Genomic DNA, 13,080 nt, shown 5'->3' on the forward strand with positions numbered 1-13,080 from the left:
TTAAACCCTAGTTTACCCTTACCCCAGTGTCCTGATTTCACTGGCCATTCTTCCTTTCCTGCCTGGAAAACATGAACATGGAGCCTGGCCTGACAAACAGGGATGATGATCTGTGTTATCTCCATTAGAGGTCCCACTGAAGTCACATCTCGTGGGGTTGGTCACATGGTGCCCTGGCAATTGCCAGCCTCATCTACTGTGTTGTGGTACCCCTGGATTTGAGGTTTAAGAAAAACACCAATGTGGTTGTGTTGCTTTTTCGTGTCTCGCTTAGTAAGAAAAACGGATCTCCTGTTCCACACTAATAACAAACATAGGCATGTAAGAGGTGATGAAAGGAGGGCTATGGAGGGATAATGTGGGGAAAAGGAGAGAGGATGGAAAGATGATGAAGAATGGCTAAGGTCAAATACAGGGAATGTAGGAGAGTAATTGATGGGTAAGAAGGAAGGAAGGAATGAGGAATATTTCAACCCCCTTCCTTTCTCTCACATGCCTCCACTCTATAAACTCGCTCATTGCTTGATACCTCCAGCCCGTGCTTTTGTTCTGCAAACACCCAAATCACCTCATCCCAATTTCAAGTCATATGCTGAAGCAGAGTTAGTTGGAAATGAGCCATCACCCTCTGAGAGTATAGCCTAACGTTACATGAAAAAATCACTCCAGGCTTTCCCAAGTCACTTGAAGTGCCAGATGCCACCAGCTGATGCGGTGTTTGGGATGTGCTGCCCTGTGGCGGGGGCTGAGGCAGTCGGTACAGGGCAAGAGCAGCCCACCGTCATCAAGCCTGCATGGTGGAGGATGTGCTCATTTCAGAAGTGCTTTAGAAAACGTGCAGTTGCACCTTCGTTGAAGAAATGATGCTGCTAGCAATGCCAGAGAGTGATTGCATTTTTATTGGATCGGAGGAATGTTAACAGGAGTCCGTGTTCTCGTGCAGCTTTGCTTGCTCTGGTAAGAATAACCCTTACACACTTGAAAACCACCCGAGCATTCATCGCCAGCCTCCAAACAAAGCACGCAGGTTACTGAGACAATGGGTATCTTACTGGCTGCTTTACCATTCCAGTAATATTGCGCTCGGCACCAAAACCAAAGCCTTATCCATCAACTTACGCGAAGCAGACTTCCGAGCACACAGCTGTAATTGCTGCCGTTAGCCTTAACGTGTTGCCTAAAATCTGCAGCTGCAGTCTTGTGTTACCAAATTAATGATCTTCATGGAAGTCACTGCTTTAATTGGAAAGGAAGCGTGTCAGGGGAGAGTGAGAACACCCTTGTGAGCTCTTGTTTAGTCTCAGAGTCTCCACTCCACATTTGTCCCTGGCTCATAAAGGATTTGGAGGCAGAGCAGGAGCAGTATTTCAGGGAAATGTAGCATGCTTGTCCTCTTCACGAGTTATTTCCCGAGTATTGGCCACTGTTGGAGACAGAATACAGGACTAGGTGGACCTTTGGTCTGACAACCTGCAGCCAATCTTATGGCTTCTGCACCTACTTAGTTTTAAATGAGCATGATTTGTAGGCTTGAGACTTAAACACAGATTTTGCATAAAAACATCCTTACACATTTCTTCCCTCTTCATCCAGAATTTTAAAAGGTTAGTGAGAGAGACGATGAGGCATAGGGCAAAATGAAGGCATATCTGTAAAAGTCAATGGTGTTCTGCAAGTGAAATATGAGTACAGCCTACTTTTAGAGCAAATGGCTCATTCTTGTGGCAAGGAAAAAACTGTGGGCTTAGTAAAACAAAAATACTATTTTATGTTTCAACAAGCTGGCAGAAATGGCAAGACAACTTCATTTAAATTAAAAATGCAAAAGGCAAACCCACAGGCACACACTCAAAAGCAAGAATAAGATACAGAGAGGATGTGATTATTGGTTAGAGTCTAAGAATAAACCGAGGCTAAGTAAGAGCCTGGCTTTCTAAAAGTATTGCAGATGCTTGCATATAACCTTCTGTAATCCCACAGCACTATTTACATTTTGCTAGTTATATTTTAATAAGTTCTGATTTTTCATTGCAATTGCTTAAATTTCTATGTTTATAAATTTTCCATGTTAGGACTAGTTTTCTTGGATGTTTTAAATAGAATTCTGTGCTAGTCTGGAAATGTTCAGATGAAAGTACAGTTAGATGATTTGCCCAATGATATCTGTTCAGCTGCATAATTTTACTCCCCTACAAATGACATATTTAATTGAATGAAACATTTCAAACAGACTTTGACAGCTTTCCAGCCCAGTATCTCCAAACTTACTATTTAATGAAAATATGCCATCCTATAAGTGGTACAGGAACTATAAAGAATTTGTTTAATGAAAAGCAGTACTGTGATGTTAGAAAAGAATGCATTAAAATATTATGTCTGCCACTTGTGATATATGTACTTAGCTTCTGAAACATCTCAATGTTTTCTAGTGAGTCTTTTGAGTCACGATTTTACAGTACTGTCTCTGGTGCCTACATCTGTAACTCTAACGCTGTGTTCTGCGTGCAAGAGCAGAACGTTAAAGAAAAGCCCCTAGATTATCTTGCACGAGTTTTAATGGAAGCATAGTAGTAGGAAGCATGCATTTCATAAGAAACCACACTACTGTCATCTGAGGAACAGATCCGTGGAAGGGGAGCCAGAAGTTTCAGCGCAGTGGTAGTCTTTAGTCTAGCCAAAGCCAATTCAGAATACTGAGTTGCGTAAATTTGTCCAGGTTCAGCCCGCAGCGTAGCAGTGCACATTACTTTTCATCTTTGCTGTGGAAACTTCAGAGGTGTAGTAGTTCAGTGGTTATGTTTCCAGCATAGTGCTTTAACTTTTGGCATGTTGCTTCAGGGTTTCACGGCCACTTCCATTATTCTAAGTTAAAAGTACTTAATGTTGCCCACACGGTAAAGTATCTCTAAAGCACTCAGCCTACGTAGTTTGTCTAAATGTACAGAATTGTATTTTTCCAACAAAAATCAGTTATGCAACAAGCACTGTCGTCTCTCTGTAGCTGACAACAAATTGTGGCTGGTGTTATTCTGGAGCCCTTACTGAAGGTGTTTGCTTTTCATAGCATGCTGCTCAGCTGAACCGATAACATGATTTCTATTATTCCACTACACAGGGAAGTTCAAGGAGGTAGTATAAAATATTCCTCACAAGGAGCTCTCCTAGGACAATTCTGTGAGAGAGATGCTGAAAACTGTCAAATGCTGCTTTGGAATATTGGAGTTGGATGGTGAAAAACAAATTCAGAATATCTTTGCGGGTAACATGGGCGGGATGCTGGGAAACCGGTGCTGACTTTGGCTTTCGGTGTGCGCCAGATGAGCGGTTTTAGTCAAAGCTCACCAAAGTGGTGCCGTTCCCTCCTCTGCTGGAGAAGGTTTGCTATGTCTCCAAGCTCTCTTGCCAAGACAGAGAGCGCCTTGCTGGTATTTCTGTCATTCCCCCGCTCATGCCATGTGGGTTGCTTCTTCCCTTACTGACCATCCGAGGTTCAGGGTACCTAACACTGTCCCATTATTACTAACTACCCTGAGGGTTTCAGCCAAGCTTAAGCCATTTTAAGGAGAGAACTTGTTTTGACCCATCTACTTGGTTGGAAAACACGTTGTTTATCTTCTTCCAAGAGAGAAGATACTTTCACTGCAACACTGGTTAGCAGTAGTCTCTTCATTAATGTTTTGGAATTAGAATGACAAAATCAGTGCTAGAGTTTTGGCAAGTAAATGTTTGCCGTAAACATTACAATGAGTGATGGAAGCAGGGTGTGCAGCCCAGAGCCTGGAGCAGCATGGGAGGCTGCGTGACGTGCTTAATTTCATTTCAATCTTTTTCTATTGAAGTTTGGGGAGGTGAGGTTTATGGTTTATTTTCCAAGCAGTCAGGAAATAAGAAAGCTCTCAATCATTCAGTGATTGCCAGCTAGGGAGGTGGCTTTCTCCCTTAGTTGTTTAGATTTCTTTGCTTAGACTGTTCTTGGGTTTTCTATGTGCCGCAACCTCACGTAGTGACTAGTTCTGAAGGAAGACAGGATGTTTGTAGGCTTTAAAAGCTGTGCCTGTCCCTCGTCTCCCTATCCCCAGCACACCAGGGAGCAGCTGTCGATGAGAGTGCCCGTGTTTCAACGCACTGTCCAGGGACAACTCAGAGCGTGGCTCTTGCTTTTGACGTTGTAGCCTGTGTTTATGAAAATTTGCTCTCTTTGTGCCAGATGCTGTTCCACTTATGCATGGGGATGGGAGTGGGATTTTAAACATGGACTCCAGTAGACTCAGGATTATATGAATTTCCGCATCAAATGAACTGCATAGAAGTACAGAGACACATTTTTCAAATGTAGCATTAGATCAACTCAAATTGTCTATCTACAGACCATGTGAAATAGGCCAGAGGCTACTACCATAGAGTTAATATCGAAACTTTGGATGCTTGGTTGATTTCCTAGCTATTATGGTTTTATTTTGCTCCCCTCTTTCCCTCAGAATTGTTGTGCTAATTAAGCTCCGTGAATTTCAATCTCTCAGGTTCTTCGATTATGACATTGCAGTCCCTGTATGGCAGCACACTGGAGTGTAGCAGATAGGATATTATAAAGTGGAGACATTCAGTGGGAAAATGTCCAAAAGCATTTCAAATCACTTAAGATAATTAAACAAGGGGAACGAAAGTGGCGTGTTTAAAGAATATGTGGTGGTTTTGCGAATAAGATGATGTTAGGTGCCTATGCATGGGAAACTCATTACCCATGCTTCACTCATTTGTTATATCGTAATGAGAAAGAAGAATTGAAAAACGTCTCTGTGAGTATCGCCTTTGTGAATATAAGGAGGTACTTGCACTGAGACCGCCACTGCAGAAAGAGAAGGCTTAACGGACTTGTTTATTCCTATGGATAGACCTGTGAAGAAATACAACTGAAGAAATAACAACTAATTCCAGTATAAAGGTCAAAATGACCTGAATTGAGATACTTAAGAATTAATGGAGTACGCCGGTGTCAGTAGGCAGAGGTTTAGATGACATTTTTTATAACTGCCTATATGCCACCCTGTTTCACTCTGCTCACCTCCCCCATTTGTGGGCAAGGTTTAAAGTGCATTGCCGGAGGGCTTTTGATAAGAATTTGTATAACAGAGTGAGGCAGTACTTGGATGGGGGAGAAAACAGGCACTTTATCATTCGGAAGGAGGAGAAAGAGTAACAAGAGTAAGTAAAGGTCAGCTGTCTGTCTGAGCCGCAGGCAGCGTTGCTGAGGAGAGGGGAAGCACCGTGGTCAGACTGGAGTCAGCCTTCCACTGCCAGTGGCTTATTACGATCAGCGCTCCCACGGAGTAGGTAGAGCAGCTGGCTGACATCATTTAAGAAGCCATAGGAATATTTAATGTTCTTCCTAAACCACCGGTTCTTCAAGTACTGTAACTATACTGGGGTGTTAGTCAAAACCAAAGGTAAGCAGAAGAGCAAACTTAAGAGCGTGAAAAGTGTACGTTCTTCCCGAAGTTCAGTTCTCGGCCCCATTCTCTACATCATCAAAAGCAGCCCTGTGGAACCTCCTACCCAAGGGTGCATTGCTGTGATGTTGGACCCCAGAGCAGAGATCTCCAGGTGTGACCATATTTGAAACAAGATTTAAGGTGACAATTAGGGGCTGCATTTCCAAACCTTTCCACAGGATGAGGAGCTGCAGAAACAAAAATCAGATTATACATCTCAGTGCTGTTAGTCTTGCAGTGTAAATGCAGAGTACCCAAGATTCATTTTTAGGCATGTCAGAGCTCAGAATAAAATAGTCAACAAAACTCTAGCTCAGATTTGAGGCTGCTTTACACCTCCATGAGATTCAAAAGAAAACACAGAGCTGCTTTTAGAAATTGTTTATGATGTTTCTATTTCATGCATGGGGTTTTAGCTCAGTGTCCAGTTCCTGCTTCACAGTACCCTGTCTCAAAGTCCTAGTTCACGCTTGATGGCAGTAGGCGGATCATGCCGCATCCCCGGGAGCGCTGGGTGGGTTTGGGCTGTATGCCACGGAGCGCCTGCCCAAGAGAAGCAGCCCAGGTCCCTGCTCGCTCGCTAGCACTAACAACCAGACAGCGCTGGCAGCAGCAGGGGTTTGTGATTGTAAAAACTTGGGTCTCTTCCGCCAGCCCTGATTCCCTGCTGAAGCAAAGGTCAAGTTTTATGCTCTGTGTCATGCCAGAGCAAGGCATGGTCCTTCTGAGATGTGTAACAGTTGGCCACGCACCGCCCAGGATGTGGAAGAAATGTGTACCAGATTATCCAGACGTCGTATTGTTTAGCTTTAAAGCAGGGCTGTTGAATCTCAGTTGCTGGGTGTCACATCAGTCTCACAGAGCAGCTTTGAGAGACTTGCAGATGCATTTTGATGGATAACAATGTTGGTGTCTTCCCCCTTATGTCTGTATTGCAGGGGGATGACCTGGAACAGGGAGGGCAACCAAAGAAGTTTCATCCTAAAAGACAGATTGCAAAACAGGCCTGTGTGCTGTTAGAAAGAGATTTACTCCTTAGGCTTTTGTCTGCCAGTTTCTCCTATATCGCCAAGGGAAACCCCAGTGTCCGCTCCTACTCTGATAATGCTTAGATTTTTCCTGAGTAGCACTAGCACGAAAACTACACAGCTCTTGTCATTTTTTTATAGCCTGCTATGCTGCACTCAGCACGTGGATGGTAAAGGGAGAATTCGATAATAATCTGCACCTATCTGAATGATATATGTACCAAGAAGGAAAAGCAATTGTTTCAGCTAGTGAAAGAAGTGTAGCTAGGAAAGTCTAGCAAAGGCTGAATATCAGGAAACGCGTCGTGACAGTAACATCTGTTGGAATGCAAAGTAATCTCGCTTGGAAAGTGGTGGGATCAGCATTGCTTCTGACATTTGAAGCTCAGTGAGACAGAACCTAATTTGATCTACAGCACACTTGGCTTCCAGGGAGGCCATCTGTACGATCCACTAGATTTTTTCCATCCCTAACTTCTGCAATTCTGTCTTTCTGCCTCTCCCTGGGTGATGAAATATCATTATAACCTTTTGAAATAATATATTGGTGCCTGGAGAGCAGAGAGGGATTTTCTCATTTGCAAGTGAGAGGCAGCGTGTTAAATTACCATTCCTGTCATTAAATGGATCGAGTAAAACATTTGGTGTGTTTAAAATAGGGCATTTTCCCCCTCCCCAAACTGCCTAAGACTTCACGTTGTGGGGGGCTGGGAAGGTGAGGGTTACAAGTTTAAATAACGTTCATCATATTCCCTGAGGGTTAGGTCAGTGGCAGCTGCTTGACACCTGAAAATGTTTCAGCAAATCTGACAGGTAAGCTTCCTGCTGACTTGCAGAGGATGAGGAAGCCCGTGCTGTGTCTGTCTTAGGTCAGGAGGGGAAAACTTGTCCTTCTGGGCCATCGAAACAACTACTTGTTAATTTGGCTCTGGGAAACGTGAAAAAAATCCATAGTGCTGACAAACATAGTGACTAAGCACATAAGTAATTTAACTCAAGAATTGCACTTTTGCATCTTCAGAGAATAAGTGACAAAGTTGTGGTGTGACTTCAACTGGTTTTTTTTAATCATATCCAGCAGCTGATGCAGTTCTCGATAGCATTTGTTTCCTCTTCATGCAGTGCAAAAAATTGATGATCATCTGGTACTGCTGAGCGTTGTAGCTGACAACATTTGAAACTCCAGACATGGTGATGAATTGCACTATGATATATTAATGTTATTTTGATCCCTGCTCTTTCAGAACTACATTGATCCAATTAGGTTAAGTAGCTTGCCATCTAAATTAATTTACTTTCCTCTATTATTCTCCTTTACTGTGGGTCACAAACAGAAATGTAAATCAATCTATTACATTGCATATCTTTTTGGGGAGGTAATTAAATTACCAAATAGATACATATGTTGAATTCATTGTTTAGTGTGTTAAACATTATTGCCATAATTGGAAAGTGAAGCGGCGCACACTCAGTTGTGGAATTTGAGTGCTTGTTACACTTAGTTTTCATCTTTCAAGAAATGCCTTTAGATGACTTGCTGTCCCTGGGTACTAATGCTGGATGCTTATATGGCTATACAGCTTTTAAGATATTAAACATTTTGAAAGCGGGGATAACAGCTTCTCTCTGTGCCAGGAATTGTTGGACTCCCTGGCGACATGTATTGTAGAGGTCCCCAGCCTCTACAGTGCGGAGAAAACCTTTCTCTGGCTTCCTCTCACACTAGCACTAGTGCTGTACGTGGCAGGAAAACAGATGTCTCGGCAATGATGTCTTAGTTACTAAACTGAAGAAGCGTTAACGAAGACTCCTGAAAAAACTTTCTCATTTTCTTAAAACGGTCCTTCAGCAGTACATGAAATTTCCATGATTTGAAATCCTACTTTGGCTCATTAAGTTAGTCCAATGGTGGGACTCCATCATCTCAGTGCTCTTGCCGTTCTTTTACTACTCACTCTGGGAATTCTTATGTTCAGCCGGTATTTTCATCAGGGCAGATGATAGCAAACTTTCATCCTGGCAGGAAGATTGATGGCATCTACATCAGGAATTTGTTTACCTGCTATATTTCCTCACTTTAGTAAGTAGAACTGTCCATGGAAGACTCAAATTAAAATGAAGCATTGATGTAGGGGAATGAGATCCAGTGGTTGGAAACTGAACATTGACACAGTCGAGCTAGATACAAAGTGCAGTATTTTTACATTGAGTGTAATTAACTGTTAAAAACTTACCAGGCTTGTGATGGCTTCTTCATCGTGGGAGATCTAGACAAGGGCTCTATACAATAAGAAAATGGATCTGGTTCCATCACAGTCATTGTACCAGAAGATTAATTCAAGTCCAATGACCTACGTAATGCGGCAGGTCAGGTTGCTGATCACAGCGCTCCCTTCTGGTGTTAAAAATCTATGACTCTATGAAATATTTTCTAAATCTGTGCCTGAGGGTAGAATGAACAGAAGCGGAAAGGTCACCTCTATCATCACTGCTGTCAAACACTTTGGAAATAGCAGAGCACAAAGCGAGTATATTGCTCAATCGCTTTGCCCTTATGCTACATCTGTTACCCTATCCCTTGCCCGTATTTTGTCTCATGAAATAAAAATCATTCAGGTATCCTATATGAAATCTCATTTCCAAAAAGTACACAGCAGATCTCTGTTGGCTTCAACAGCAATGGGATCTCACCTTTTGCCTTTACAAAGGTAACGAATGCCTGCTAAGCGCAGACCTTAGCGGTGTTGTTATATAAATAATAATGATAATTAAGAAAGCAGCTGCTCTTTGTGATAACGAGAGAGTAGGAAACATAACCACAGCACACTTGGTTTCAGGCAGGCCTTCCAGAGGCTGCGGGCACAAGAGGTGAGATAAACGGAGGTGTCGAGTGCCACCTGAGACACCTCAGGGTGTTGGAGGTGTCCTTACGGGGCTGGTTGGTGAAGTATATGGAGTCTAAATCAACGTTAGATGCTTGGTCGGGCAACCAAATCCTGCTCTAGGTGTGGTGGTTGGCTGAGGTCCTGAGCAGTTCCTGTACAACCCACCAAACGCTGTAGTGTTGTAACATTCGGTATCTATTAATATGCTAATATTTCCCACAAGCTGAAAGATGTAAAGTGAGAATCCGTGCTTGAACACTCGTTGTGTTGGGGCTTTGCTTTCTTCATCTTTTTATGATGCCATTTGCTTCTATTTTTTTTCTTTTCTGTTTTCTTTTTTTTAATTCTTGTTTCATTCAGCATTTTTTTTTCTTCTGCCTTAAGACAGAGGCTTTTAAAGATGGGTTTTATCTCTAATGTACAGCTTCTAACACAACCAGGTCCTTATCATGACTGAGCCATTGGATATTAATGTGATGCAAAGAAATCAGTAATGAAAATTGGATGTTTGTTCATGTTCCAGTTTTAATCTTTATGCAAAGTGCAAGAAATACGTATCCAGACTGTGTACTAGTTCACACTAGTATATACGCAAGAGTGCAGCATTAACCAGCTTTAAATAAAAGAAAGGGCCTGGTCTGTTCAAATGAACAACCCAAGGGAGAAACACTGCTGTGAAGTGGAACAGAATATTGTGAAACGTTGTGCCAAAGATTTTCAATAGTCCAAACTCTTCAGTTTTTGGGAGGTGATGGTGGCATTTATCTTTAGTTTCTTCTATCTTGTGCTTTCACATTTCACTGGAGTGTTTGTCAAAGCTCAAGCATGTTTGTACTGAGGTACATAGGTTAACACCTATGTTAGGAGTAAATGTGAATATGTATTTTTCCTTCTGGCCTTGTTAGAAATGCTCTTTAGATAAGGAGTTGAAAAACAGATCAATAGCAAGACTTTTTTTTTTTTTTTTTTTTAAAAAGGCAGCTGCTGCTTTCCCTGTTCCATGAGTTTACTACAAAAAGAAAAGTTTTCATAGTTGTTATGCACATGGCCGTCTCTGGAGATTTCCAGAAAATGGTAATTGCAAGTCAAAATTTTTATGTCATTGCTAAAGGCAGGAGGGGAAGTGTGGAGAGAATGAGAACAAAATGTCTCATCACAGACATGGTCTTTCACCATCTACTAATATATCATTTCAAGTCGTTAGATTTCCATTTGTGAATATCCTTTTCAGATGATCAGAATAAATCCGGTACTCTAAGTTCTGGAATGTTCTTGCAGTGTTTTCCCTTGAGTGTCAATGGAAGAAGTTTGTTTCATTTACCAAGAGCTAAACTAGTCTTTGGGTGGTCACTTGCTGGTGAATCCAACACATTATACAGTAAAATAAGTAACAGAAGGAAAAAGTTTTCCTTTTGCAAAACCCACCATTACTTAACAATACTCCAAATGTCTAGATTTCAGATTTAATGTAAAATGTGTTGAAAATTACATGGAGGAGTCAATACGGAGATGTGCTGGCATGCAGTCCTCCTTTGGAAGAGAAAGCAGTCTGGAAACTTGTGGTCTTTTCACAATTAGCGCAGGAAGTGTTCATGTACTGCAGCGTCGGTGTCTGGAGTTATGTTTTTCCTTAGTTCGCACACAGTCCCGGTAGTCATTGTATCATTAATGCTTGGCTTTGATCGCTATCTTAAACGGAACCACTAAAGGACAGAGTCAAGGTGATGTGGCCTTAATATGCCGTGTGCTTTATATTTTTCAGGGGCCTATTAGCCAGCAGCTTCACAGAAACACATTATTTGAAAGACGGCACTGATGTGGTTCTCGCACGCAATTACACGGTAAGGTTGGCGTTTCGCGGGTAGATGATGTTTCATCGTTAAAACCCGAAGTGCTCTCTGCCGGGATCTGAGCCATGGGATGAAACAGCTAGATGTGTGATCTTTTTTTATTGTTGCCTTCAGTACCTTTTTGACTGCTGTGATCCTACTACACATGAATTTTGAGAGAGAGACGTTAAAGGCAAGCTGTGGGGTTTTTAACCAGGTGACTTCTAAAATCTGTAAGATTTATTCAGCTTCTTGGAAATATACCCATTAAAATTTTATAATAAATGCAGTCCTTGGTGATCAGTTATGGAGGAAAGTCCTGGTTCAGTTAGGAACAGAGCCTTAAATATCTAATTTCCATAGTGCTGAAGCTCCCATCAGAGGTTTTGAAGGCTTGGGTGTCTTTCCACATTGGGGAAGCCATGGCTGGGGTTTGGGAGAAGGGGTTGCTTGGTTGAGTTTAGTTTTTAAACCAGACCTTAAGACTGTTGTCGATATACTTTTCTATATATATATATACACATAAGTATGTGAGTGTGTATGTTTATGTTTATGTCTATGTATATAGATATAGATAAATATGGCTAATGTGATCCTTGTTAAAATCAGCAGTTAAAAACTACTTTTCATAAATAAAAAACACTTTAAGGTAGTAATGTTTTTGTCCTCTGGCAGTATGAGCGCCTTAATTAGAAACAATGCAGCAAACGATTTTAATTACAAAGTTTGTCTTTTATCTGCCTAAGTCCTATAAAGTATTTGTTATGTTACATTACTTATTTATTGATGCTGTCAGAAGAGGCATCGTGCTTTGTGTTCCCATCCATAATGGGCTTTGCTGGTATCAGTGAAAGGCATTATTTCTATGCATAACGTCTTACTTCTGAAAAAGCATCTTCATTATAGCCCCAGACTTCTCAAGTAAAGCAATGATTTGGCAAACTTTCACTGTTTTCTTTTTTGCTGGCTGCTCATATCTTCTTCAAAATCAGCTTAGTAGAAAATAGTCATTTGTTTCAGAAACGGGAAGGCTGTATAGACTCCTAAAGGAAGTAAAAGGAAAGAAATTAAGCACACAAGTTTTTGACAGATTAACCTACGTTAACATGAATATGTGTATAACTAATGAGAGCTAGGCTAAAAAAAAATATTGGTTTTTGTAATGGCGGTAAGTCATGATTAGTACTGACAGTGCATTTTGCTGCCTAAATTATTTTTTTGAGAGATCAGTGAATTCATTTTTTATTAAATACTGCAATATGGTTTCAAAAAGATAAGTCGCTGTGATTTTATTTTTATATCTCTTCTTCACTGAGGACATCAATATAGTCTGTAGTTGAAAACCAAATCAAATTTCCCATTGAAAAGTTGCTTAGTCAAATTCTGCTTAGAGGTCAGACCAAGTCATGAGCTGTCATGTGGGGAGTTCCTCTAGCACACGAGTCAGTGTCCAGTTAGTTTTCTGGTTTATAGCACTTGAAAAATTTACAGTTGTCAAAAGCTGGTATTTATTAAATGATCTCCAGCAAGGGTAGAGTACTGTTTTAAGTATGACAAATCAGCCACGGTAATTATTTGTTTTTAGAGGGTCATCCATTTTATATACTTGTTTACAGGAACAAAAAGACTTGATAGGAGAAAAAAAAAAATCCTACAGTTCAGTGGAGTTACTGAGCTAGAAATCAATTTTCTACCAGTCCGATTGCAGGCCATGGTCTGCTAAGTTTACATTTTCTGTGTTGAACTTTGGCATCATATAGCATGTGGATCTCAGAGAAGTTGTGAAATGGGCCACAACAAGGAGCTCAAAGTTAATAAAATGACAAGTTGTGTACGGAGAGGGAAAGAA

General features: G+C 41.2%; 1 protein-coding gene across 1 annotated transcript in view; it reads left to right on the top strand.

The window, feature by feature from the left end:
* ADAM12 (ADAM metallopeptidase domain 12) overlaps positions 1-13,080 on the top strand; it is a 182,687-nt gene that overhangs the window by 91,785 nt on the left and 77,822 nt on the right. Inside the window, exon 4 of the mRNA XM_054832687.1 lies at positions 11,165-11,243. Within this exon, the coding sequence (XP_054688662.1) occupies positions 11,165-11,243 (79 nt within the window). The remainder of the gene's footprint in view (positions 1-11,164; positions 11,244-13,080) is intronic.

The sequence above is a fragment of the Grus americana genome, chromosome 7 (genome assembly GCF_028858705.1).
Source record: "Grus americana isolate bGruAme1 chromosome 7, bGruAme1.mat, whole genome shotgun sequence".
NCBI classification, from domain to species: domain Eukaryota; kingdom Metazoa; phylum Chordata; class Aves; order Gruiformes; family Gruidae; genus Grus; species Grus americana.